The sequence below is a fragment of the Osmerus mordax genome, chromosome 26 (assembly GCF_038355195.1).
Source record: "Osmerus mordax isolate fOsmMor3 chromosome 26, fOsmMor3.pri, whole genome shotgun sequence".
Classification (NCBI taxonomy): Eukaryota; Metazoa; Chordata; class Actinopteri; order Osmeriformes; family Osmeridae; genus Osmerus; species Osmerus mordax.
This window is the reverse complement of record NC_090075.1, coordinates 4,796,227-4,823,434: the sequence shown is the minus strand read 5'-3', so window position 1 is coordinate 4,823,434 and position 27,208 is coordinate 4,796,227. Positions and strand designations below refer to the sequence as shown.

Genomic DNA, 27,208 nt, shown 5'->3' with positions numbered 1-27,208 from the left:
TCTATTTCACGAGCCCCTCCCACCTCCCTATTGGTCCCTGCACGACTGGAACTGTGTCCAAGGGGGGCGGGACTACTGTGGGAGGGGCTACCGGCCAATAGGATGGAGAGGGGAGGCACTAGCATGCCTCCATAGCCAAGATCTGCTGCAGACACTTTTCTTGAACTTTGACCTCCTGCGCTTCCACCTTCTCTCCCTCATGTTTATCTGCCGCAGACCAGCTGGCTGCCTCTCATTTCCGACTGAACCTAAAATGACAATCTGTGGTTTCTAGGCGTCCAGAGATGCCGGGAGAACAAGGTGAGCGAGTGGTGCTTCAATGGTGTTTACATGATTTGTTTATTCCCTGAGATATGAGTTGGTATTGTTCACTGGCCTTGACATGTTTTCCAAGAATAAATTTGAGGTGTGGGTTATAACGAAGGCTGATCTGTGACTTTTTACCAGACATATTGGTCAAAATGCTTTATAGAAGAATTTCAAAACGTCCATGCTCTCAACAAGCATAAAGACAGATGCCATTTTGTAAAATGTAATTATGCTTCCAAAACTATCGAGTAAATGAATGCTTTTACCTGAGAAGCATCAGGAAACGTTTGTCCGAGACCGCTTATTCACAATGTTTGGACTTTCAAATGTTTTTATTGCGATATCGAGCGAGCCGCTTCCGAACCAACCAAGCCCAACATGTCCACTGCACCGAAACACTTCAGGGTATTTGCTAACATTCAAACCCTCTCACACCCAATGACATTACAGAGCATTAAAACAGTACACTTTAACATAAATTCATAGAGGTGTGTGTATATTCTGTGCCCTGTGCGTGTGGTCATCCTCTTGGTTCCTCAGAGAGTCTGTGCAGGAGATGAACAGATGTATTTGTGCTCCGAGTCCATGTTGCAGCTCGTAGGTGTCCATGTTCTGGTGTTCTGAACCAACACACAGGTGGAGACGTTCTCCGCTCCCGGGTTCTCCTGAGGTGGGTTCTTCTCCAGTCTGGAGAAGGAGAATGGTTTCGAATCCACCCACGTCCACTCTCCTGCCCCACCCGAGAGACCTGCAGATGCACAAACCCATAGAGCTCACCGTACTAGATCAGACATGTGAGGTTGAAGGAGTGTGAGGTGTAACAGGTACTTACCGATCCAAAATGGCTTCCTTCCAGCGAATTTCCAGAGCCAGGTCATGTCTTTTTTGGAGTGGATGCTTGTGAGGTTGCTGTCAAACCTTCCAAAGATAATTTGATAGAAAAAACAGTGATTGGATGATATGGTTATGTGAGTGTGCGTGTGTGATGATGATGTTTGTTCTGTAGTGTGTGTGTCCTCACAGCAAGGTGCAGGTTCTCTGGGCACTGTTCCAGCTAGCGATACCAGGACTCAGCAGGAAGCACTGCCTCCTGTAGTGAGTCCAGCCACTGGGACAGGAGCTGCTGACCACCCTCCCTGCCTGGGAGAGGGAGGAGAGGGAGGAGAGGGACGGAGGAGAGGGAGGGAAGAGAGGGAGGGAAGAGAGGGAGGGAGGAGAGGGAGGGAGGGATGGAGGAAAGGGAGGGAGGGAGGAGAGGGAGGAAAGGGAGGGAGGAGAGGGAGGAAAGGGAGGGAGGAGAGGGAGGGAGGAGAGGGAGGGAGGAGAGGGAGGGAGGAGAGGAAGGAGAGGGAGGGAGGGATGGAAGAGAGGGAGGAGAGGGAGGGAGGGAGGGATGGAAGAGAGGGAGGGAGGAGAGGGAGGGAGGGATGGAAGAGAGGGAGGAGAGGGAGGGAGGGATGGAAGAGAGGGAGGGAGGAGAGGAAGAGAGGGAGGGAGGAGAGGGAGGGAGGGATGGAAGAGAGGGAGGAGAGGGAGGGAGGAGAGGAAGAGAGGGAGGGAGGAGAGGGAGGGAAGAGGATGGAGGGAGGGAGATAGAGAGGGGGGAGGGAAGAGGATGGGAAGAGGATGGAGGGAGGGAGATAGAGAGGGGGGAGGGAGGGAAAATAATGGGAAGAGGGAAGGGGGCGGGAGGGAGAGGGGTGAGTTAGAGGGAGGAGAGACGGAAGAAGAGAATAATAACGAGGGAGCCACGTGTATGGGAGGTGCAGGAGTGACTGGGTGGGCGAGCCAAACTCCATCTGAACTAAGGAGGTCTAACGCAACAGCGCGGTCACCTTGCGCTGGCGCCCTGCCCGCTGGGACCTGGGGGAGGAGTCCACCTGGGGGTCGTCCCCTGCTCGGACGTCATGTAGCGACGCGTCCCGGCCAGACCAGCTCCAGATAGGGGTCACCCGGAGGTCAGGGTGAACCTGGGGGGCGGGTTCAGGGTTCAGCCCCCCTCTGACAGCGGTCACACTATGGAACTGGGGGGGGGGGGGGGGGGGCGGGCAATGAGAGAGGGTCATTTAAACTCGGGAGAGGAAGGTGTAAGTCTTTAAAAAGTCCTCCATCGTTTTTGTGGCTTAGACATACCGTCCACACTTTCTCCTCAGTCTTCCTCCCGGCTCCTGATGACTGGACCTGTGGAACCACAGAAGATGGAAACATCTAGAATGTGAGCTTGTACTAATCAGGCACTCGAATCTCGTACCTGTTACCGCAAACGTTCATTGGAGATGCGTACTCCTGTGCTGATCTCACAAACAAATGACCCTGAGGGCTCTCCACCACGATATGACTGGAGGCCTTCACCCTCCAACAACGGGCCTCCGGTTTCCCTGGAGCTCCCAGACTCACCCTGTGGCCGCTGCCTGCGCTCCCCAGGAGCTTGAGGGGGCGCCTGGGGAGATGGTGACCAAGGGTGGGGGGCTGGAAGGAGGACGGTCGTCTGTGGACGGAGGTGTAGCCGGGGGCCGCCTGGTCCCGGAGCTGCCCGTCGTCGAGGTCCAGGAAAGGCCTGCGGTCGGGCACGTCGCCCCTGGGAGGGTGGGGCCGGCTCTCCCAGAAGAGCTCCGTCTGGATGTCTGTCAGCAGGTCCCCGTCCCCTCCTTCTTCCGTCTGGGCGGGGCGGGGGGGAGGGGGGGCGGCCGTGCGGGGAGGGGCTGGGGGGGGAGCCTCTCTCTCGTGCTCCTCGACCTTCAGATCGTCAGGGTCACACCTCCCTGAGGGAGAGGGAGGGAGAGGGAGGGAGAGGCAGGGAGAGAGAGAGGGAGAGGGAAGGAGAGGGAGGGAGGGAGGGAGAGAGAGAGAGGGAGGGAGAGAGAGGTAGGGAGAGGGAGGGAGGGAGGGGGAGGGAGAGGGAGGGAGGGGGAAAGGATGAGATAGAGAAAACGACTGTGTGTGACTAAACGATGATTTGCGTCAAGCCTCAGTCCAGCACAAATTTGCCGTGACCCAGAATTACAATTCTTTGAATGAACTAAAGGGTGTTTTGATAATGTGTTTAATACAGGCCTGGGACCCTACTGTACAGTCACCAGGTCTCATCCATCCCTGTTCCAGGTCATCACCCACCTCCTCGGGGGTCAATAATCTCCACGCTGGCTGAACTTCTCTGACCCAGAACAGCGTTCTTTGGTTCCTTCAGGACCACGTTGAAGGTCTCGTGGTTCTCCTCCAGTCCGTCCTCCCTCAGGTAGATGTTCCACGTCTTCAGGCTGACTCCTGAATGCGCCACAGTGACAGAAAGGGCAGATCAGAGTCTGGACTGACTGGATACGAGAGTGTCGCTACGTTTACAGCTCGGGGAAGCGACCAGGAGAGGTAGAGATCTGAGACCTGGATCAAACTGGATCAGACTGGCTGTGCTGTGGGTGAAATCTTGGCCTGCTTTGGCAGAACCATCCTCCACCTGAAACAGAGATGGAGGTGAAAGGTCAATCTCTCAGGTCAGTCTACCTGGATAGCAATGTATATCAGTGTACCCCGATAACAATCATAATTGTATATCAGTGTTCCTGTATACCAGTGTACACCAGTCTATCTGTATACCTGTATGCCAATGTACCTGGATAGTGGTGTGAATCGGGGTACCTGGATAGCGACGTAGGCAGGGTCCGAGCTCCTGCCACTGCGCTGGATCTGGATCTGCAGGGTACCGGCGCTCTCACACACACGGTAGCACGCCGCCGACAGCTCCACGCGGGACCAGCTCAGCTCCAGTCTGGGGGGGAGGGTGAGGTGAGGGGAGAGTGGTGAGGTGAGGGGCAGCATGGACTTGGCCTTTCCCTCCAAGGGAAATGGTTTCAACCTTGAGTTGCGGAGTTTTGAGGTGCGTGCACTTGGATGTGTGTCTGCATGTGATTGAGTGTGTGTGTGTACTTTCGCGTGCTTGTGTGGATGAGTGTGTTAAAGCAAACGCTCCAATCAAAAGAGGTTGAGTTTTACACGTCAGGCAGCATGGTGTTTCCAGCTGGGTCGGCCAGGCGGAACTCAAAGCTGTCTCCGGTCACGTCCACGTCCCCGGGGACCACATAGAGGACGGCACGCTGGTCCACGTCTCTCTGGGTGAAGCGTCCTTTGATGTAGCCTCCTAGGACACACGGCAACAACATGTGCCTCGTTCTAGAACCCTCTTCCTCATGTATTAGAAGCACGATTTGTCTAGGAAATGCCTCAGCCGCTGTGCGGACATCGTGGCAGCAGCTGTGGCGGGGAGAGAGGGGGTTAGCGTACCTGTTAGGGCGTTCTCCAGGTAGCCGAAGTGGGGAGGGCGGGTGATGACGTACTCCAGGTCCTGAGCAGGGCTGTCGGGGTCCGAGGCCTGCAGGTGTCTGGAGGTGATGTAGATGCCCTGCCTGATCCCCCCTCCCAGGTTCTCCACCGTGCTGGGGGTCCGCTTGGTCGCCAGGCCTGGGGGGCTCCTGTCCACCTGCTCCACCTGCAGGTACCCAGGCGGCGAGACGGACGGGTTCAGTGTTTAAACAAAGCGACGAGAAAGATTCCCTCTCGTGGTTTGTCAGTGGAAGTGTGTCGTCACACAAGAGCGACGAGAAATCTCAATTGCGAATGCTTTAGATGAGTGTTACAGCAGGGTAAAACATAACAGGCAAATCGGTCCTTAGGAAAGACTATTTTTGATATTCTATCATTTTATACTGATCTAGAAAGTATGCTAATATATCCATGCTGTGATCCGTAATTGAGAGAAGTGCAATGACAACAACCAGCCAGTAGAGGGCAGCAGCACTACGTGTCCTAGTGGGATGCTGGTCAGTGGATTGTTCTAGATATGAGCACCCTCTTGCTTTTCAGCAGCAATATGACAGCTGACCCTGACTTACAGATGTTGCTATGCTATATAGCCTACTAAGATGGATTCATTGGGATTCAATACATGTCTTATTAACATCAACGTTATCTGACCACCACGTTTGATTTAAGAGCATGTGGTATAAAAGATCAATTGAAGCCGGTACTCAATTTAATATAGTCAACCCTCTTAATGTCTTGCATATTCAAATCCAATAACTCCTAGTGCAGTTTATCGTGCACTGAATGCAGCAGTCCACTGGCATTTGAAGAACCATTATTTATGATTGTTTGAATGAAGGACTCAACCCACGAAAAGCTGGTTCAGGGCATGAGGCAGGCAAAGCACAGAAGACAGCACAACTCCAGCCAGGTGACCGAGAGGAGGACGAGAGAGGGGGACGAGAGAGGAGGACGAGAGAGGAGGACGAGAGAGGAGGACGAGGGAGGGGGACGAGAGAGAGGGGGGCGAGAGAGGGGGACGAGAGAGGGGGACGAGAGAGGGGGACAAGAGAGGAGGACGAGAGAGGGGGGCGAGAGAGGGGGGCGAGAGAGAGCGGGGCGAGAGAGGGGGGCGAGAGAGGGGGGGCGAGAGAGAGCGGGGCGAGAGAGGGGGGTCCCACTGAGCTCCCAGGAACGTTTTCTGTCCGAACCACCTGACCTGCCGCTGCTTAACATGTACACACACACACAGCACACACACACACAGGTTCTCCGTCCCCAACGCACACACACACGCACACCCCCCCTCTCAGAGGCCCGGGGCAGGCAGGGGCAGGCCAGGAAGTTAGCCGCCTGACCGCTCCAGACCCAGAATATCAGAGTGTGTGTGTGTGTGTGGGGGGGGGCAGGGGAATGGGACAGGGGACGGCACGCACACACGCACACACGCACTCATCCACACGCACATTCCCTCTCTCTCTTTCTTTTGCAGTAATGCAAATGACTTTCCTGAATACCCGATTGTTGAGACTTGTAGTCTAATTTCATAGATGTACTATATCACTAAATACACCTCATACATTCGTGATGTCGAGGTTGTTTATAGGTTGGCGCGATGCATCGGGCTTGGTTTGAAATGAGCACATCCTCGCACCCACAGACAGTAACGTCAGTACGACTCACCTGTATGGTGAAGGCCGCAGGCTCCGACCTTAGCTGGCCGTACTCCAGGTAACCCTGATTGGTGCCGTCGGAGGCCTGGAAGAGGAAGCGGTCGATCTGGGCGGTGCTCCCAGCGTCGTGCCGGTACGCCAGCTCGGCGCCGTCCACCTGGGCCTGGGTGAAGCGCGGGGGGCCGGACAGGAGGGGGGACCCCCCCAGGAGCAGCCTGCCGTGGCGAGGCAGCTGGGTGACGGTGTAGGTGAGGTTCACGGCGGGGGTGTCCGGGTCGGTGAGCTGGAGGTGGGCGGAGGTGATGGCGTGCGTGGCGCCCGCCGCCAGCAGGAGGCCGGCGTTGAGGCTGAGGGTGGGGGGGATGCGGTCGCCGTGCTCGACGGCGAAATGTAAGGCGCCTCGTCGGGAGCTGTCGCCGTTGGTTACCACGAAACTGCGGTGGGAATTTTGGTCGAACGTGAAAAACAGTATTTTGTGTTGTTGCATCGAATCATAAAATCTCCACCATACCTATTGTTTTCTCCTCGGTCAGTTTACCTCAGGGGAAAAAAATAAAAGATTTAAGGCCTTTCTAATACAAAATGAAAAATCGATGTATAATATAATCCCTGCCTTTTCCCTTCAGCTACAATGAGTGAAGATCCAATTTGAATAGCGATAAATCACTCATAATGGCCCCTCTTGTTTTCAGGCTTAGTGAGTCTTGGTGTGAGTTCACCAGTCTGTCCACAGTCCCCATGGTACTGTGACAAAGCCCTGGATCCGAATAAAGGATGAGAGTGTGTGAGTGAGTGTGTGTGTGTGTGTGTGTACAGATTTTATCCCCATGTTCAACCCTCTGCCAAGACAATCTGCTTCATACACAGACAGACCTGCCTGCGGCCCTGCAGCTGACAACTGCCCCAGGCACAACCAGCAACGACAAACAACACACCAGTCACCACACACACACATACACACACACACACGCACAGGTCCCCCTTTCTCCAAACCGGTGTAACATCTGGCCTCATGTTTGCTGGGTAATTGTGCCCAGGGATGCCAGTCTGAACACGCCACTCTGGCCGCCATGGCAACCCGTGCCAGCCGCCGTTATCATTCTCCTAATAATGCCCATTCATCATCCGCTGTCACGGCAACGAGGACAGTGAGAGCTGGAGACGGGAGGAGGAAGCGCGTGGGTTGAAAACACCTTCTGCCCCGCTCGGGCTGAGCCAGGCTGCAGCAGCTGACACACAGGTGTGTGTTCAGGTGCCGGGCCCAGCCGAGGGGACGCCGCCTCCAAACGCCTGCCACCCCGGCCTTCCCAACGGGACACACACACGAGCCTCCATCCAGGCGTGCACACTGACTCACATCGACTCTTGTCTCTTTCTCTCTCTCTTTGTCTCTCTCACACACACACAGACCGGTATGGTCTGTTTGAAGGCGTGCGGCTCTCGTGTGCATGCTGTAGTGGATAGGTTTTACCTCTTCTTATAAACACAGAAGCTACATGAAACACTTAAAACTCCCCATCTCTACCATGGCTGGCTGGCTGCTGGCTGGCTAACTGCTGGCAGGCAGCTAGCTAGCTGGTTGACTGGCTGGCTGGCTGCTGGCTGGCAGGCTGCTAGCTGGCTTGGCTGCAGAAAGGCAGCTGGCTCCCAGCTGACCCTGAGGTGAAAGCTAGCCAGGCCTCGGGGTGACAGACCCAGGCCCTCACACAGGACAGGTCAGCCCCGCATCTCCATCCAGCTCATTTCACCCAAACATGCAGCCAAATTGGCTGGCAAAGCACATAAACACAGTGTACTGTAACAGGAAATAAAACCTGTCTGTTTCTCTTCTGGCCCAGAAGACACATGCAGTGATACATAATCCCTTTAGTCCAGGACCAGAGATAAATCACTTGTCTAAAGCAGATGAAGTTAGTCACCTCCTCATGCTCCTTAATGTTGTTTTGTCGCTTTGGATGAAAATGCTCAATTAAATTTATTATGAGGGGGGGTTGTAAAAGAGTGCACTTAAATCGAGTTTAAATGTGTTAAATGAGAACTTAACAATACATTTTCTAATTCAAATTTCCATTATACCTATATTTTTCTAAACAATTGGAAGTAAAATGTACTAATTTTAAATCATCTACAGTAGTCATTGACAATTGTAATATGTGTAAGAATGTTTGTACTTAGACATTGTAAACATACTTTAGTCAGTAAGTTATTAAGTAATTCATGAATAAAAAGTTTGGTTCGTAAAATACATTAGACATGTATACTATTTTCGACTTTTCTACAAAACCTACATTTAAGTATGACAGTTTTAGCGCTTGCTGTGAGCGGCGTACCTGAAGGAGTCGGCGGGTGCTGAGTGGCTGTTGTCGTGGGTGTAGCACACGCGCTGCGCTGCCACGTCCAGCTGGGTGAAACTGCTCAGGGCCAGGCCCGGGCGCTGCACGCCGTGCACCAGGCCGTGTGTGGGGGGAGCCAGCACCGTGTACAACAGCTCCTCCGGTCTCCCAGCCCCGTCATTGGCCAGCAGGATGTCTGTGGTCAAGACCACCCTCTCGCCCTCCATCAGGGTCACAGGCTTGGTGACCAGCACGAGGTCACCTGTAACCACGGAGACAAGCCTGAGGTTAGATATCTATAATTTGTCATTTGATGTGTTTTTTTAATCAGGGAGAGGTAATGTTAGGTTGTATTGGTGAGTAGAGAGACCCATGAAAGCATCTGTGTTCATCCGACAAGACAACTCTTGACTACAAGATTCAGAAAACACAGGGCTGTTAGCTTGCTCTTGCTGTTCCAGAATATATATCTCCACAATATGTGTAGCCAGACTGCAGTTTTTAAAGTATGGTAGCTTTGGAACTCTTTGTGTGTTGTAGTAAGCACTGTAAAATGAATACAGAAGAACATAAACTCTTTAGTGACCAGATGTGACTCATTGGCACAAGACTGCTTCATGGAGTCACTCCGTGATGAGAAAACTGTCCAAAACAACCACAAGGCCGAGCACAAACCCACTGAAACCCGAAAAAAAACGTTCTAAATAAGTTTGTTTTGTTTTTCGACGGCAGGGCCGTCCACGAGGGGGGACTGGGGGAGGGAGGTGTCGCCCGCCACACAGCTGTTCCTTCCTAATTCCTTTAATTATTCACCTTCCGAGTGGCTCCTGTTCCTCCACGCCCCGGCGCCCGGGCGCTTCTCACCTCCACGCCTCCAGGATCACAGGGCCTGGAGCCAGGAGAAGGCCCTCGCGACGCCCCCTCCCCCCCCCCCCTCTCGCCCGGCCACCCCCCTGTACCTCCACGCCCCCCCACCTCTCACAGCATGCTCGCTCAACTGGCAACGCTTGCCTGGCTATAGGGAAAGTGGGGCTGCTCAATTATACATGGCCTCTAGACCCCATGGCTTGAGAAAGTTTGGGCTACCGCGGTGCGTGCAGGAAAGCACCGAGGCACACGGCACAGCTGCCACATGTCACCTGGGTGTGCACTGGTGTTTCTGGAAAAGGTCTGGGGACTGGCTGCAGAAATGATAGAGCACGTGCATAGTCTACCACTAATGCCAACAATCTTTTATGTTCCAGAAATACCCTTTATTAATTCCTTGATTTGAGTTGGACCTGGAGTTTGGACCTGGCGAGAATCCGTTTAGCGTCTTTGGACAGTAGGTGTTAAATGCTTGATGCAGTTCAAATGCCGGCTGTGGCATATGAGATGCACTCTCTCTGTGTTCCTGATGCAGTCGCGGGTTCGGAGTGACGCCCGTGTTGACATGGCGGTCCTCACCCCTCTGCACCGTGCGTACGGAGATGAAGAAGCTGTGCTGAGGAGACTCGTGGTCCAGGTCGCTGAGGACGAAGCGGAAGCTGTCGTGACCTTTGAACCCGGCGCTGGTGGCGTGCGTGTACCACAGGCGGTTCAGCTCCACGTCGTCCTGGGTGAAGTTCTGACCCGGACCCAGATCAGTCCAACCAGCCTCTGTCTGAGGCAAGCAACCGGATCACACACACACACACACGAGCACACACACACACATTTAATAACATCACTGACAGTCATTCAGTTCATCATGTCATCCCTGCTACACCAACCTTTAGCTGCAGCTTGCCAAACCTGGGGCTGGCGTTGAGGATGAACAACACCTGGCTGGAGGGGGTGTCTAGGTCTTCAGCCTCCAGGACCACGCTGGAGATGACCCTCTGCTCCATCCAGCCTACCTCCAGACCTGCGTTCCTGGACACACACACAAGTGGAAGTTAAAGGGCTTCCTTATAATCAGGTACATGTGGTTGAGGAGAACATCCTGGAGGCTGAACTTTAAGATCTGACATTGTTTTTGCTGCTCTAGGGGGAGGAGGGGGAGGAGGAGGGCGGGAGGGGGGAGAGGGGGGAAGGAGGAGGGGGGGAGGGGGGGAGGAGGAGGAGGGCGGGAGGGGGGAGAGGGGGGAAGGAGGAGGGGGGGGAGGGGGGGAGCAGGAGGGGGGGAGGGGGGGAGGAGGAGGGCGGGAGGGGGGAGAGGGGGGAAGGAGGAGGGGGGGAGGGGGGGAGGAGGAGGAGGGCGGGAGGGGGGAGAGGGGGGAAGGAGGAGGGGGGGAGGAGGAGGAGGAGGAGGAGGGGGGGGGAGGAGGAGGAGGAGGGGGGAGGAGGAGGAGGGGGCGGCAGGCAGGCAGGAGAGAGCCGTCAGCTCCCTCCACGAGGAGAGCGCAAACAAGGAAGCGGACAGCTGCCAAGAAGACGCGTTACTTCTGCCTTGGCGACCCGAACAGGAAGACTGAACCTGCTGCCAACGCAGTGACTCAAAAAAAACAAAACAAACAACTCCTGATCTGAGGCGAAAAGAGGGAAAATTGAATTAATCAACGGTCATAAGAACGCACGTAAAACGAGAAACACAGGCGAGACGTAGTCAAGGATGTAACTTTCATTCCCAGGCGATTGTTTCGAACGGGGTGGGAGTCGCGAGCACATAACAACATCCACCGCTCCCTGCCTCCCCCCCTCCTCCCCTCCCTTCCCCTCCCCCGGCCACATGTGCACGCACAGGTTGCCCTCCCTCCCTCACCACCCCTCACCCATCCATCTCCTCGTCCCTCACTGTCCTCCCCCCCTACCCCCTCCCCTCATCCATGTGTCTGCCTCTGTGGCTCCCAGGTTTTCCTCCCAGGGCATCCTGCCCCCCCCTCTCCCCCCCTCCTCCCCCCCCCTCCCCCCCCTCACTTCAGCAGCCGGGGCGGCTCGTCGTTGGCCGGCAGGACGAGGACCCGCGCTGTCCCCTGGACTGTGTGAGCTCCATCTGTCAGCCGCACCGTGAAGCCGTCCTTCAGGGTCTCCGTGTCGTCATGCATGTACACGATCTTCATCCCTGCCGAGAGAGAGGGGGAGAGGGAGAGAGAGAGAGGGAGGTCGGGGTACAGGAGTCATAGAGAGGGGATACGGTGAACGGGAGGACAGGTTCTGCTTGATGACGTCACCGTACACGTTTTGTTGGGCCAGCCTTTTCAAAACACATTCAACAGAAGTGGCTACCTTTGAGCAAGACATTTGATTTGACATGTTAAACAAGGACCATCTCTCCATACACAGTCAACACGGTTTTCTCCTCTCCGCTGTTGTTCTGAGTGAAGCAAGGTCACGCGGATCGTAGCAAACAGACTCTGCACCCGATCTCTGTGCTGAAGCCTGGGCCACCGGTGATTCCGTGGGTCTGACATGTGCTGCTCATCAGGGAGAAGGCCGTCCCAGGGACGGGCGCGTGGGCCTCATCTTCCCTGATTGTGGGACTGCATACATCCGGACGTGCTCAGCTCTGTGTCTATGAGCAGCGTACTGTAATTTGCGATGTGCCCAGTGACTGAGAGGTAATTGTGTGGGGGGAGAGAGAGATGTGGAGAAAGAGGGAGAGAGGGAGGGGGAGGGAAAGAGAGGGAGAGAGAGGGGGGGAAGAGAGAGAGAGAGGGGGAGAGGGGGAGAGGAGAGAGAGAAAGGGGGAGCAGTTGGAAGGACTTTCTGCCGAGGAGGCTGCATCACCACAGGGGCCCAGCGACCTCTGTTTCCAACATCTGTTCAGTAGGGGCCGGACCCAGCCACGACAACCACCGCCAGACCTCTGGAAGGCACAGCCCAGGCAGGAAGTGTGTGTGTGTGTGAGAGTGAGAGTGTCAATGCACGTGTGTGCGTGCGCGCGTTCGTACGCGTGTGTGTGCAGTGACAGAGGGCACATTGGCTTAATGGGATGCTATGTCTGCATCCCTCCACGTACCCCAGTGATTTACTGTATTCTCCACCCCCACATACGCATACACACACCCACAAGCGACCGTCTCACCTTGCTTCAGCTCCTGCATGGTGAAGGAGGTGACAGGCAGGCTCTGCCGGAGGAGCCTGGAGCCCATGTCCTCGTAGCGGCTGGCGTCCATGCCGTAGATGGCGTTGAGCAGCGTGCCGTGGCCCGGGGGGACCACCACCGTGAAGGTCAACGTGTCCTCGGGCGAGTCGAGGTCGAACGCGTTCAGAACGGCCGGACTCAGGTCCCTCATCCCGCCTTCCTTCACCTGCTCGGGGACAGGCGGGAGAGAGGAGGGATGAGGAGAGAGGAGGGATGAGGAGAGAGGAGGGATGAGGAGAGAGGACAGGTGGGAGAGAGGAGGGATGAGGAGAGAGGAGGGATGAGGAGAGAGGAGGGATGAGGAGAGAGGAGGGATGAGGAGAGAGGACAGGTGGGAGAGAGGAGGGATGAGGAGAGAGGAGGGATGAGGAGAGAGGACAGGTGGGAGAGAGGAGGGATGAGGAGAGAGGAGGGATGAGGAGAGAGGAGGGATGAGGAGAGAGGAGGGATGAGGAGAGAGGAGGGATGAGGAGAGAGGACAGGTGGGAGAGAGGAGGGATGAGGAGAGAGGAGGGATGAGGAGAGAGGACAGGTGGGAGAGAGGAGGGATGAGGAGAGAGGACAGGCGGGAGAGAGGAGGGATGAGGAGAGAGGACAGGCGGGAGAGAGGAGGGATGAGGAGAGAGGACAGGCGGGAGAGAGGAGGGATGAGGAGAGAGGACAGGCGGGAGAGAGGAGGGATGAGGAGAGAGGACAGGCGGGAGAGAGGAGGGATGAGGAGAGAGGACAGGCGGGAGAGAGGAGGGATGAGGAGAGAGGACAGGCGGGAGAGAGGAGGGATGAGGAGAGGAGGCAGGAGACGCAAAGAGATTTACGTTTAACTTTACGTTTACAAAAACGTAAAGGTTTACAAAAACTTCAAGAATTCATGATAAAAACGTTTCCCTCTTCCTGAGAGTCATCAGAACCAGACCTTCTATTGGCCCAAGACAACTCAATGCCAAATGTTCCACGTGAGACCCAGGAAGTGAACTCACGGTGAAGTTACCAAGCACCAAGGAAGGGCTCTCGTCATTGGTGGGGTGGATGATGATGTAGAAGGGGACGGGGCTTGACCTGTGCACGCCGTCGCTCACACTGAGGCTGAACTGGTCGGCCGTAGGCTCCACCCCCCGGTGCTCTGATTGGACGTAGTTGATGTGGCCGGAGGTCAGGTGGACCAGGCTGAAAGAGGCTGGACCAATACAGACGCAGCAGATCAACCAACGAGATATTTGACATGATATGTTCAAATGGAACTCTGCAACCCTAGTATCTCATCATGTCATTCGTTTTTCGGAAGGTATTTTTAATTGGGATATCATCCCAAAACAAGCTGACTTTAAGATGGCGACCGCTGATGGCATGCAGAGAGGAAGCCGTCTTACCCACTCTGGTGCCCGCGTTGCTCTTCTCAAAGCCAGGCGAGGGCAAAGTGTTCTCCAGGAAACCTCGCAGCGGCTGGGACTCCAGGTGGAAGACGAGCTGCTCTGGGTCCGAGTCGGGGTCCGTGGCCCCCAGGAACCCCCCGCACAGGCAGGCCGACGAGCCCTCGTCCACCGCAAACACATCGCCTGGAGACACACGGAGGTTGTGGGAGAAGGTGTTGGGCCAAGCTGCAGAGCAAGGAGATGTGACTGAATGCTAAGGATATGTGTTCGTATGTGTGTCCCTCAGTTGTTTTAATAGTACTGTGGACTTTAAAAGATACCAACTGACTACAGTCGCACGGCACATTTCTCCTGTTGGATGTTGGGGTCCGTACATCCATCAACCATCCATCCATCATGCATCATTCATCGTCCATCGTCCATCCATCCATCTTCCGTACGTTCAGCGTTCTGTCTTCTAAATCCCAGATCATCCCTCCATTCTCTACCTCCCCTGCAGCCATTTCACGCCATCCCTCTCCCTTTTCTCCCTCGTCCGTATTCCACCTCTCTCCTCCCATCCCTCTCCCCCCTCTCCCGGCTCCTGGCCAGTGTTCTGCCACCTGGGTGCTGATGAAGCCATCATGCCCACGCGCGCTGGCATCTGTGCCCATTTACAGCACTGATAAATAATGAATGGAGAATGGGTAATGGTGGGATGGCTTGGATCACTGTGTGTGTATTCAAGGTTGGGGGGGAGGAGAGGTAAGGGGAGTAAGTTAATGACCAACAGTCTGGGATGTAGGTGATAAAACTATCATCCACTCCCCGAAACCTGAACAGAGAAGACGCCGGAATCTCTGTGTCTCTCCCAGGCTAATGCTCTTACCCCTGAGTTTCCTGTCTTTATTCAATACAAATTAATTAGGCGACTACATCTCCCTCCCGTAAACCTTCCCCATACTGGGCTGCCACTGCTATGCATCGATCCACACCCCCTCACCTCCCCCCAACACACACACACTCTTTCCTTGTTTGGGATTAGCGAATTAGCTGATCATGGTCGGGACGGGGCGGAGACGGCTAATCCTAGCGGGGCGCGGGGGGGTTGGGGGAGGGGGGGTAGAGGTAGGAGGGCTCCTTGGACTTGTCTGTCTTTTGTCAGAGGAGGGATGCGCTTGTGGCTATTGTTTGCCTGCATTGTCCGGTGTGTGTATGTGGGGGGGCTAGAGAGGGGGGGGTTCACTCCAGGGGAATCTGTGTGTGTCTCGACGCACCGGGGACTGACGCCGCCCCCCCCCCCCCCCCCCCCCCCCCGTCTCCGCTAGCCTCTCCTGCCCTTGCCCGCCAGTAATCCCAGTAATCCCAACCAGCTGTGGGCCCTCTGCAGAACCAGCCCCCACACCACACACAATGGTAGTCCAGGTTTTTCCCAGGCAGGGATTTCACTTAAATGCCCCAACAATCGTAACGGCCCCCCTGTTCCCCCCCCCCCCCCCATGTCACTTCCTCTAATCAACACACATCATTGTGCATGAAGGAAGAACAATGATCCCAGAACATGGTCCTCAATTGTGTTCTCACACGCATCCTTCGCACTCTTCCCTAACTGCGGACGTGTACACACACACACTCACAAACACACACACACTCACACACAAGCTTGCATACACGTGCACACACTCACCTACGCATGCAAACGCGCACACGCACACACACACACACATCCTCCATCCCCTCCCTAACGAATCATCTTAGCCCTCTCATTCTGTCCCAGTGGTCACTGTTCTCCATTGATAACCGCACAGTCGCCTCCCACACGCACGGCTTTACCCTCCAATCCCTTCTTCTGGCTCAGCCTCCGAAACGTTCCGATCCTTCCCCAAGAACGGGTCTGTGGGAAAAGACGTGTGTGTGTGTGTGTGTGTGGGGAGGGGATGGGGGGGGTCATGTCTGTGTGTGTGTGCATTTATGTGTGTTCATGCATGCGTGCATGGGTGTGTGTGCGGATCGCACGTGTTTGCGTGGTGAGTGTGTGTACGTGACTGATGGAGCTGCTCTCCTGAATGTGACGCCTCCACCACCTTTCCCAGCAGCATGGGGAGAGTCAAAGCTGGAGTCAGGGGAGTTAGGACTGGAGGTCGTGGGGAGAGGGTCATTAGTGTGGAGGGAAACAGCCAGACAAAATCCCAATGCTGACAGGGACATGAAGGAGGTACTGTGACTTCTACATAGTGTATTTTGCTTTCCTTCATTCAAAACCACCACTTCTTCAAGTTATCGCCTCATTTTGTAAGTCATACTTTCCATTGATTAGTATGGCTGCCTTTCCTGAGTCTGATGCCAAATACGCACGTCTTACCCAGGACGATGGCTGGCGGTTTGTTGTTGACAGGAAGCACGGTCACATTGAGGTCGTAAACAGGAAGTGTCCCATGTAGCGGAACAGGTGGGGGTAGGGCGTCGCCATGGCAGCAGCTGTGCGTTCCTCCCGCCTCTCCGTCGGACACGATGAGAGTCACGGAGTCGGAAACGGGATCGGGTCCAATCTCACCTCCTAGAGCAGGCAGGGGTAGCAAGTCAGAGGTGTCGTAGGGGTGAAAACAATGCTAATTTTGAAACCACAGTTAGCTTTCACATCAAACATCACATTGGGTTATTTTAACATTGACGTTATCATAATGCTAAGGTAACATGGTAAAAAATATGGTTTTCCTTATGTACAGATCATTTTCAATCAGATTTTTTTTTTTTTATCTCAAACAGATCATTTATCAGTGGACCTCTATTTTACTCAAAATAAATTTTGCTCAGTGTCGTAGCTCAGAAGTGGAGCGTTTGCCTGCATCTCAAGAGTTCCCATGTTCAAATCCCCCGTAGATCTCTGTGAAAATGAAACCATTATTACACCCTTTCACATTGGAAGTCCTCCAGTTGCACGGTCCCAGCTCCCAGCCTCACCGGTGTGAAGGTAGAAGATCAGGCCCTGGATGACGTCCTGCTGGGAGAACTTATCCACGCTGACCCCTGCTCTCTGGAGCTCCCCTCGGCCGGGGGTCCGGGCCAGCATGTACGTGAGCCTGGCGTCGTCGCTGTCAGCGTCCGTGGCGGACAGATAGTCGGCCATCACCTGCACACGGCCCCCCTCCTCACAGGCCAGGGTCCCGCGGAGCTCAGGGCCAAGCTGGGGGGGCTCGTCGTTGATCGGTAGAATCTGTCAAAGTGTCGTGTGGTCGACATGCGCAAACGTGAGATTGACCAAGCTCAACAGATGGATCACCTGGATGTTGTGCACAAATTCCAATGTGACGTCTTTAAGGATTTGTTGTGAGGAAGGCCCTTCTGGGTAATGGAGTTTCCACAGCAGGTCTGTCAGTTTTGGGAGACCACTCACCTGCACTGGTAGGACTACATCAGCAGAGTTGACTCCATCAGTGACTGTCAGCCCAACAGTGTCCTCCACTGTCTCTGAGTCATCATGGATGTATCTAGAAGCACATGGGAATCACCTGTGTGAGATGATGTATTTGGGAAAGCAGCCCCTGCTCTTTAAACCCCCATGGTGGTAAACTTGCATGTGTGTGTGTGTGTGTGTGTGTGTGTATGAGTGTATGTGTGTGTGTGTCCCACCTGACCCTCAGCCCTCGCAGATCCTGGAGGGTGAAGGAATCTCCCAGGTGGAGAACACGCCCCTGCAGCTCCACCCTGCCGTGGAGGGGGGCTCTCTGCACCCCGACCCTCAGCCCCCCCTCCACACTGTCCCCGTCCCTCGCCAACAGGTGCTCCTCCGTCAGGAAGGAGCCCCCGCCCTCCTCCACCCTCAGCAGGTTAGTGAACGCCTGAAGGAGATGGACGTGAGAAGGAGCTGGAGGAGAAGATTTGCGTCCGTTCCTCTCGCTTCAAGCTTGGAAAGCTAGCGTGAAACGGCCGACTGCACACACTCCTTCGCCATCGCAACATCAGTTTGAAAAACAACCACACGGAACTCAGAAAGCGCAGCCCCAAAACAGTTCCCCAGACGGAACCGAGGCCCAGATGAACCCTGACCTCAGGCGCCAAGTTGTCCACGGGCGTGACGGTGATGTTGAAGACCAGGCCTGCCACGGTGCCTCCGTGATGGTCGCTCACAGAGAAGACGAACTGGACGGAGAGAGGCTCGGGCCCGATGTCTTCTATCGGGGGCATGTAGGCTACCTTCATGTGATTCACAGCGTGCTGGAAACAGTGACAAGCTCTTAATGCTGAGTGAAGAGAGATGGGTGGTATATGCCAACTATGTCCCCCTAAGAGACCATTTTTTGGCCAGAATTCTCCCTGAACTCCAATCTGGGTAGAATTATGCTAATGCTTGAGGCATAATTACTAAAGCATATGAGCTGATATGTTATGAATTATTACAGTCTTATTAGAGTGACAATGAGATACTAGAGAGAGTTATAATTGGAATCTGATCACATTGGACACATCATACTATACTTGGTCTACAAAAGTCTTTATAACCTTTAAACAAAATGTCTTTGTAATGGTGTGGATATTTTTGTCGACTCAAAATCATTTGGCAGAATGAGAAGGACATGTACAGAACAATCACAACCCCTTGACGTACCTGTGTAAAGGACTTCAACACAGGCACAATATTGTCTTTCTTCATGGAGTTGGTGCTGTCTGTGTAGAAAAGTCTGCCTGCATCTTGGAGCCTGCAACAAACACAGCATTTGATCTCATCAACTTCCAAAAGCAGACTGGGCTGCAATAATAACAGTAACATGAATTATTTATCTAGCACCTTTCTCGTGCCCAAGGAGGATTCATAAAGATATATTATTTAATAATACACATATAGATAAGAATAAGAATTTAAAAAATAATACAGATACGAACGAGACGCTCGCATTGCCTGGACCTCCACACTGCCCTCACACATCCTTCTGAGGAGACTGAGCCAGTGAGGAGAGCCTACCCATGTATCACAGGACTGAAGCAGGGCCGGGTGAGGAGAGCCTTACCCATGTCTCATGGGACTGAAGCAGGGCCAGGTGAGGAGAGCCTTACCCATGTCTCATGGGACTGAAGCAGGGCCAGGTGAGGAGAGCCTTACCCATGTCTCACGGGACTGAAGCAGGGCTGGGTGATGAAGAAGGAGAGGTCGGTGTCTGGGCTCTCTGCGTCTGTGAAGTGGAGGTGGGCTGGGGTGAGGTACGCCACGTGGGTCTCTGGAACCGTGAGGGAGCGGACGCTGCCGGGCGTCTCTGCGGGGAGCTGGTCCTTCACCGGGAACACATGGACCACCACGGTCTGGAATGGGACAGGAAGTGAGGATGTCACAACAGAAAGTGGACAGTGGGCCATACACAGGGATTTTGTTGGAGCCAATCCCCAACAAATGGCTTTACGCTGTCACATTTCAACCAATTACATTGCAAAGCCCAATAGAGATAAGTGTGAGAATATGGAACCAAACGAGGATTGGCTTTTCTTACGTGACTTCCTCATTAAAGAAGAAATCAAATATGATGCCATTTTTTTCTTGTCCACTGCCACACTCACATGTATGTGGGAGAGGTTGGGGGGCTGGTGGCCGTCAGAGAGGGTGAAGTCAAACGAGTCTTCAAACATCTCGTCTCCCGAGTGTCTGTAGTAGATCACTCCCTGGAACAGATCCTTCTGGAGGAAGCTCTGCACAGGAACGCCTGCAGGACACATCAGCACTGACCCTTACACCAGGTCACAGGTTAAATGTCACGCAGGTCACACGGGTCACAACGCTTCTTGGTGGGAGTCGAGTTTCATTAAGCAGAGCTTTATGTCCTCCAAACTAACGCTAAAACTAGTTCTTTGTGTGGAGTTAGGTGAACAAAAAGTCTGCTTGGTCCTAAAGTTCACCTCAGGCGCTTTTAAAACTTTTGTTCAGGGAGAAAATCATAAAAGGCACTTTGACATGTCCTCTTATACCTGGCTGCAGTGGGCTGACCTTCCTCACCATCTCCCCAGCGCACGGGAAGGTCACCAGCTGATACAGGATGTAGTCATCGCTGGAGTCCAAGTCCGAGGCCAACAGCATGTACTCCTCCACCCGCACGGCCCCTCCCTCCTGGACCTCGAAGGCCACGTTGTTGATGAGGAAGGGCGGCGTGTCGTCTTTGGGCAGGATGTTGATGGGGAACTTGTGGCGGATGCTGTGGCGCCCGTCGCTGATGCGGAAGATGACGTGGTCGCGGGTGGTGTCGCTGTCCGAGTGGTGGTACACCACGACCCCGTCGCGCAGGTCGCGCACCCGGAACATGAAGCCCTTTCCTCCTGGTGGGGAGAAGGAGAGAAGAGGTGGTTTTTCCGAGGGGATGGGCGTAGCTCAGGGTAGGGGAATTTGACTGTACTGGAGATCAAGACGTGGGAGGTTCAAATCCTCCCTCAGTATGTCATAGGATAAAAGCGTCAACAACAAAAAAAGGAAAACATTGTTACCAGTTAAATCTGCTAGGTGTCTTTATCTGTCATGTGTAGTAAGATTGCTCTGAACTAGGCTTGACATTCTCCGCTTGATGAGATCATTCATCACTGCAGCTTAGGAAGACTAACGACACAGAACACTGGAAAATTAGCCAAAGGAATACTAACATGTGTTATATCAAGTGGACGTCCCATTCCAGCCAATTCTGTTATATCCCCCCATTCGGGGACACATTTTACACATACACTGTTCTTCGTTGGACACATATTGTCACTTGGAAATAACAAGTATCTCTTAGCGCCTAAAGGCACCATGCGCTGGCTCGCGTAGCTCCCCGTAGCTGAAAACAGAGCGGGGAAAATGGCGTCCTTCCCAGGGCTAGCGTGCCGCGGCAGGCCGGCGCCAGGATGGGCAAATCTCGCTTGCCAGGGAGACAGAAGGGCAAGGTCACCAGACAGATTGAGTGATGAATGGTCACGCTTGGAACCTCATTAGCAACTTTACCAAGGGGAAACGGCTACAAGTCCGGCGGAGAAACAACTTGGTAATTGGGCCCAAAGGTGGCAGTGGGCATCAGGCCCAAAAACAGAATCCACTGGTTCCCAACTTAGGGGGACAGTGTGTTTGTGAGTGAGTGTGTGTGTGTGTGTGTGTGCGTAGGCATGTTTGTGTGTGTGTGTGTGTTTGGGACAGGCAGCCATCCATTTGGCTGAAGGCGTTGGACCAGGCCTACGGTGACTGTCCCAAGCGTCCACGTCACCGAGTCGGAGGTCAAGGGTCAACAATTCCCTGCGCCAACTGAGTCTCCCTAAGAGACCATGCGTTTGTGGGCCAGAAATCTCCCTGAACTAAATAAATCTGTGTGGAAATTAACAAATAGGTTCCTACTGTATAGCAGAGAGGAAGCCAAACTTTTGTCGCTGATTATTGCCTTGTATTAAATGAGGTGTCAATCTAAGACTGGAAAAGCGATAAACGGGACATTAATAAAATAGTACTTTATTTTGTTTAGCACTACTAAATAAGAGAGAATGGGAATGAGAGAGGGTTATTTTGGCCAATGATGTGGTATATTATCCCAACAGTATTTTCACTGTAGTGCAACAACCGAGCCTATTCACTTCACAAATTATTCCACTCTACATTAAACACAGTCGTGTTAGCAGTCCCTTTAAATCTAGTCTCAACACAGAAACGATTCACCTAGAACTCCTTCTTTTGCTCTGTCTGAAGCAGTCTCGTAAAGGTCAACTCCCTCACCTGAGAAACCCTACATGCATTCAAATGATGCTCATTCTTTCCTCCTTTCTCTCTCCCCCCCCCTTCTTCCCATCTCCCTTTCTCTCTCTCAGCAGTGCCCCCTCCACAGAGACTTGGCTGTAAACAACCAGGAAAGAAAAAAAAAAACAGGACCCTGTTTGGGGACGGCGCATCTGCTCCTTGTGCACGGCGGCATGAAATGGCATAAGTCTCCACAATCTGCTCCACTCAGGGCTGGTGCAAACAAAGCCCCCCCCCCGCCCCCCCCCCCCCCCCCCCCCGTGCGCTGGAGTGGAAGGACAGACGCAGACGAGTCCCACAGACGGCTCTGTGGCTGCGAGGGCCCCCCGGCCAAGTGGCCCCCGTCCCCATTTTACACCTGATTAGGAAACACATGCAGGGCCACCGTCACATATGCTCGGCGAGCCGGCCGCACGCCTCGACGGACGGCCGACACGCGGAGGGACAGGCCTGGGAGAGAGGCCTGACCCTCGCAGGGAATCCTCGGGGTGGTATCCTAGATACCAGCGCGGAGAGGCGCAGGAGGGTCGCGGAGAGCACGAACCCTAAAGTGTCTCTAAATGTTCTTTGATACAGGAACACATTAGCCAATGAGGAGCATCTCTGGTGGGGGTTTCTTTGGTTCAGGCAATAGCGCTGGACTGGTGTCAACTGACTGGTACTCGGGGGGGAAGGTCTGGCTATTGTCCTTGTTTCAGTGACTACCAGATTTTTTTTTTATTGAATCATAACATTTTTGGATTAACTAGCAATGGATTTTAAGTCAAGTATAACAGCAGTGGGATTAACTAATTAAAGAGATTTGAAATCTATCGATAACTCTCTTGAGCAATAACAGGGAAAAAACGTGACGGAAAGTCATTCAAATGACTCAACAAAGACGAGGCAGAGGAACAGCCTGGTAACTGCTGCCGTGCGGCGTGAGCTCTGACCCTGACCTCTGACCCTCACCTTTGACCCTGACCTCTGACCCTCACCTCTGACGCTGAGGCGTCCGTGCAGGGGTCCGTCCACAGCCACCAGGTACACTGCCTCAAGGTTGTCATTGTCCACGATCTGGAAATCCTCCCACGTGATTGGACGAGACTGACCCTCCAAGAGATCAAGCCCTGAATTGATGTCATCCCAGATTTTTTGGTCATCAGTAATTGTTACAAAAATAATTTCAAGCCTAAAATGTAAAAATATATATATATTAAAATATACATAGATTTTTTTGAAGTGACTATTAATAAAAATGCAGCAAAATGAATATCTTGTTACTACATTACACATATATTACATACGGTACATTTTACAGCTGTTAAATTGGCACATTTTGGATAGAAAAAAAATAATTTTAAGTGTGAGAAGTGATAAGATTAGTACAGAGAACATTGATAGGATCAGGGTGATGACAGTGAACAGCTTCATTCTGACAGAGTACCCATATTCCAGGAGACTCGCGGTGCATTGGTCTCTGCTACTCTGATGGAGAAGTGAACCACAATAGGTGGGCTGGCCACGAAGGATCCGTCTATCGCCTGGAACTCAACCTGGAGCACACAGTCGTATTTCAGTCACAGGTATATATCTTTTTTAATTATCTATATTGCGTATAAAACCCCCGATCCAGTTGTCTACTGACTTCCTCCGAAAGGTGACCTTTGAACCCTCCTACCTTGTAGTTCCTGCGGGCGGCGTGGCTGCTGTTTGGCGGCTGGTAGGCCACCCTCATCTCGTGGAGGTCCTGCCAGGTGAAGGAGCTGCTGGGCTTGGTGTGGTCGTCCAGGTGGGTGAGGTAGCCCTCGGCGGGGGGCGAGGTCACGTTGAAAACCAGCCGCTCCTGGGGGGTCTCGTGGTCGCTGGCGTCCAGGGCGGCGGTGGTGAGCGGGGTGAGGATGAACTGGTCCACCTCCAGGATGAAGGAGGCCATGAAGGCGGGCTGGGGGGGCTGGTTCTGCATGGCGCCGTGGATGAGCACCGGCAGCCACACGCTCTCCATCTGGGGGGGTGGGGGGGGTGGAGGTGGGGGTGGGGGGGGTATGCCCATTTAAACATGCTACTGTACATAACTACCGCTGAACAAGAATAACTTTGAGGCCGGCGCATCCTTGATTCGTTTCTAGTAACACGCTGAGGACTGTAAGGCCATGGATGACAACATGGCCGGAGTTCAGTACCTCCAGCAGGGCCCTGGAGGTCTGGTCCCGTAGCTCCACCCTGAGAGGGATGTAGTCGATCTCTGGGGAGGGAGGACTGAGGTGCTGGTACTTCAGACCAGAGGTCAGAAACTCCGCACAGTCTGCCTTGAGGAAGCTCACCTCCTTGGTGCCATGGAGACAGGGCTGGTTCCCTGGGCAGGGGGTGACAGTTTGTCTGCCTAGCCGGAGGAAGGGAGGAAGGGGAGGAAATGAAAGGAGGAGGATGAATGGTAGATAGAGAGGGGAGTGAGGGTAACAGTAGTTGTCAAAGTTCGAAGTTAGCAGTCAACAATGTTGATGGATGCTAAACGAACATTCATTTTATCTACCTTTTCTCTGCGCAGAGTCATGCTGCTGTAGTCCAGATGCATGCTGGGAATGTGAGTCTTCCTCAGTCACCAGCTGGCCGAGCGAGGGTGCGCTGGTCTCGGAGGTCATCAGCCTGACGGTACAGGCCACGTCGGGCCGACTGCGGATGGTCAGAACCGAGCCGTCGATGGCGTTGGACAGGCCGTAGAACAGGGGAACCACCAGAGGTGTGGAACCCAGCTCCACCAGGCTGTCTGTGGGCTCCACCACCACCACCCTGAGGCGGACTGTCTCCATGAAGGTGTCAGAGTCGGTGAACCTTGAGGAGAACAGAAGAACCTCAGATGAGATTCGTAATGAAACAAACCACTGCGCACGCACTAAATTGAGGAACGAAAAAAATCTGGAAAAATCCCCCACACACGTAGGTAATGCATGTACCATAGAAAGTAGGGATGCATCCCTAGGCCTCACCTGTAGACTCTGAGCATGACTGTATCCTCTTCAAGTAGAGGACTGCCATTATGAACATACTTCACCTCGTCTGGCAGGAAATGACAGTCAAACACCTGCATGGCAAAACAATACTGGTAAAAGCACAGCAAAGGGATGTCTTGGGAAATCTTAGGAAAGTAAATCTTTCCCTCTCACCAGAGGAGAGAGTGTCCCAGCTCTTTGGGTCACTGGTTCATTGAGAACAACTTCCACTTTACAGGAGTCTGTTATGGGGTCAAAGTTGAGGAGCAAGTCCTTCTCTGTCACAAAAACAGATCTGCCTCGTGTTACCCGCACACCAGAGTTCACTCCAACCAGACTCTGAGCCCAGGCATGTGGAAGGACAACCATCACAGTCAACATCCAAGAGTGGACCCAGATTGCGGCCATTTTGGCTCAAAATACAAATCTTTTCAGAGTGATGGAGGTTATTCTGAGTTATATCTTGTTGAAAAGACTGAGCAAAGGCAATGTTTAAGGCACGAAATGAGGGAAACAGTCCGTTTCTCAAGGCCTTAGATGTCTTCCAGACTCTCCTGGAAAACTGCTTCAGCGATGATTGGCTGGTTTCATCTCTGCAGGACAAGGGTCACCAGAACCTGCAGAAACAAAGAACAGTATTATACAGTACAACAACAAAAATCATCCATATAAAACAAACAGAAACGGTCTTGATTTCAGCTGACCCAAACATCCCCGGCTCACAGCCCGAAGTCTACAGATTACTTGAGCCGGATGCCGCTTTCACCCTCCATTTCACTTGAAAACAAGCCCATTGCAGGAAACAAGAGGTTAATCTGCGTGACCTCTCAGAGGTGCTGGAAACCACATTGGGGGACGGGGGACAGGATCAAAGGAGGGCGTGATCTGGAGCCCGCGTGTCACTTCCCATTCATCCAGACGTGGGTTAGTTGGTTGGTTTAGGGAGGGGCTTCTGAGGCCTGCCAGCTGAATAGAGGCCCGGGAGACCACAACCCAGAGGTCTGTCACTTGTTCTGTCGACTACAGAGGCTACAGGGAGCTCTTGCTTTCTCGACACAACGACACACAGACAACCAAACACGTGAAGACACGCGCACGCACACATGCAAACAACCACACACATACGCTTGTGAGCACACATACACATGCCGTTTCTCTCTCTCTCCCCATCTCTCTCTCTCTCACTCTCTTTCCTTCTCCCTCTCCCTCGCTCTCTCGTTTTCTCCGTCTCTCCCACCGTGAACGACAACTGGATCTTTGTTAGATTCATAACAAGAGAAACACACGTTGATATCAAAGTACACCTTAACCTGCTGTAAATGAAAACACAAGGAAACACTGTTCTGTATTCCAGTGGGGAAATGGAGTCGCTGTGTTGTAGGCACTGCACCAGCTGTTGTTGCTATTGTTTGTAATGAGTCACCAGGGGTAGAGTGAAAACATTGATTTAGCGAACCTAGCTAACAATATGAGTTAGCTCATAGGCTAACTTTGAGCTCAGTGCCTCCTCACGGCCCATATGATGAAGATATGTCATTAAAGACAGCCTAGAGTAAATGATTTGTTACTGTAAGGTACAATGTAAACTACCAATACAATGCCATTCATTCCATTGTATTGTACTGTGTGCATCAACATGAAGATACAACACTGCGGTTACTGTAGGCACTAGAAATCCCTAAATACGTTTTTCATGCAGGGTGACTGAGTAGCTGTTGTGCAACAGGTACACGCACGCCTTCAGGAGTCTGACTTGCTTAAGACACCGTAAACCACTTCAGAGAAAGTTTCCAGTAAACTCCTACAGCTCTAATTAAGCCAGACTGTAAAACTAGGCAGAACATGTGTGTGTGTGTGTGTGTGTTTGAGAGAGAGAGAGAGAGAGAGTCATAGGCAGAGGAAGGGAATAAGGAAAAGAAAGAAATCTACTCTACCTGAAAATGTAGCTTTCCCTTCCAGACAGTGTGGTAAGACTCTTATCTGTTTGACACAGAGTGTGTGTGTCTAACTCTGATTGTGTGTGTATGTGTGTGTGTATGTGTCTGGTGCATGCAGAGGCATTGGCACATACCTGCTCTTGGGGCTGTTCTCTCTCTCTTCTACTCGCCATCTGCACACACTCAGAATGGAAGGAATCCTGTCAACACACACACACACACACACACACCCTAGGAAACCAAATCAATGGGAAAAAGTCTGGCAGCCCACGAACAGGGAAGACCACAGTGAGACAAAACAGGAAAGGAGAAAAGAGAAACGTGAGATAGTGGGAACAAAGACTGACTAGATCTCCACTGCTGTTAGTCTGTCTATCTGCCAGACCAGGGCACAGTCTGACAGACAGAGAGAGAGAGAGAGAGAGAGAGAGAGAGAGAGAGAGAGGTGGGGGGGGAGAGAAGGGGGGTAAGAGGGAAAACAGCTTAACCTCAAAACACAGGAAACGTACGGTGTGGTTCCAAGAGTTCTACTTCTCTATCGCTCCTCTGCACTCCTAAACCCAGATGTTCA

General features: G+C 53.0%; 1 protein-coding gene across 2 annotated transcripts; it reads right to left on the bottom strand.

Moving 5' to 3' along the window:
* Window positions 1–524: 524 nt before the first annotated feature.
* On the bottom strand, window positions 525–26,922 carry frem1b (Fras1 related extracellular matrix 1b). 2 transcript variants are annotated; one of them, XM_067229630.1, is made up of 36 exons: window positions 26,772–26,922; window positions 24,875–25,317; window positions 24,698–24,792; window positions 24,244–24,542; window positions 23,894–24,093; window positions 23,392–23,715; window positions 23,158–23,266; window positions 22,709–22,840; window positions 19,955–20,299; window positions 19,550–19,692; window positions 19,101–19,297; window positions 18,609–18,699; window positions 18,050–18,217; window positions 17,633–17,841; window positions 17,397–17,490; window positions 16,964–17,216; window positions 16,365–16,559; window positions 14,021–14,206; window positions 13,631–13,827; window positions 12,594–12,819; window positions 11,486–11,630; window positions 10,360–10,501; window positions 10,055–10,250; window positions 8,606–8,870; window positions 6,286–6,709; window positions 4,585–4,789; window positions 4,297–4,441; window positions 3,943–4,072; window positions 3,688–3,760; window positions 3,424–3,573; window positions 2,707–3,071; window positions 2,443–2,490; window positions 2,145–2,333; window positions 1,331–1,449; window positions 1,142–1,227; window positions 525–1,057 (listed from the first exon to the last, which is right to left on the bottom strand). In XM_067229630.1, exons 2-36 carry the CDS (start codon window positions 25,106–25,108, stop codon window positions 846–848), a joined length of 6,591 nt encoding a protein of 2,196 aa, XP_067085731.1. In that variant the 5' UTR covers window positions 25,109–25,317; window positions 26,772–26,922; the 3' UTR covers window positions 525–845. The 2 variants fall into 2 exon arrangements, with proteins under 2 accessions (XP_067085731.1, XP_067085732.1); XM_067229631.1 differs by lacking the exon at window positions 26,772–26,922 and adding an exon at window positions 26,635–26,657.
* Between the last annotated feature and the right edge of the window lie 286 nt (window positions 26,923–27,208).

Bases quoted from the DNA above. Each gene is read 5' to 3' on its own strand.
- frem1b (XM_067229630.1), bottom strand. From the start codon at position 25,108: ATGGCCGCAATCTGGGTCCACTCTTGGATGTTGACTGTGATGGTTGTC. The intron at 24,094-24,243 runs GTAGATAAAATG...TCCTCCGGCTAG, and splicing joins TGACTCTGCGCAGAGAAAAG to GCAGACAAACTGTCACCCCC. The intron at 2,491-2,706 runs GTGAGTCTGGGA...GTGGTTCCACAG, and splicing joins GCGCAGGCAGCGGCCACAGG to GTCCAGTCATCAGGAGCCGG.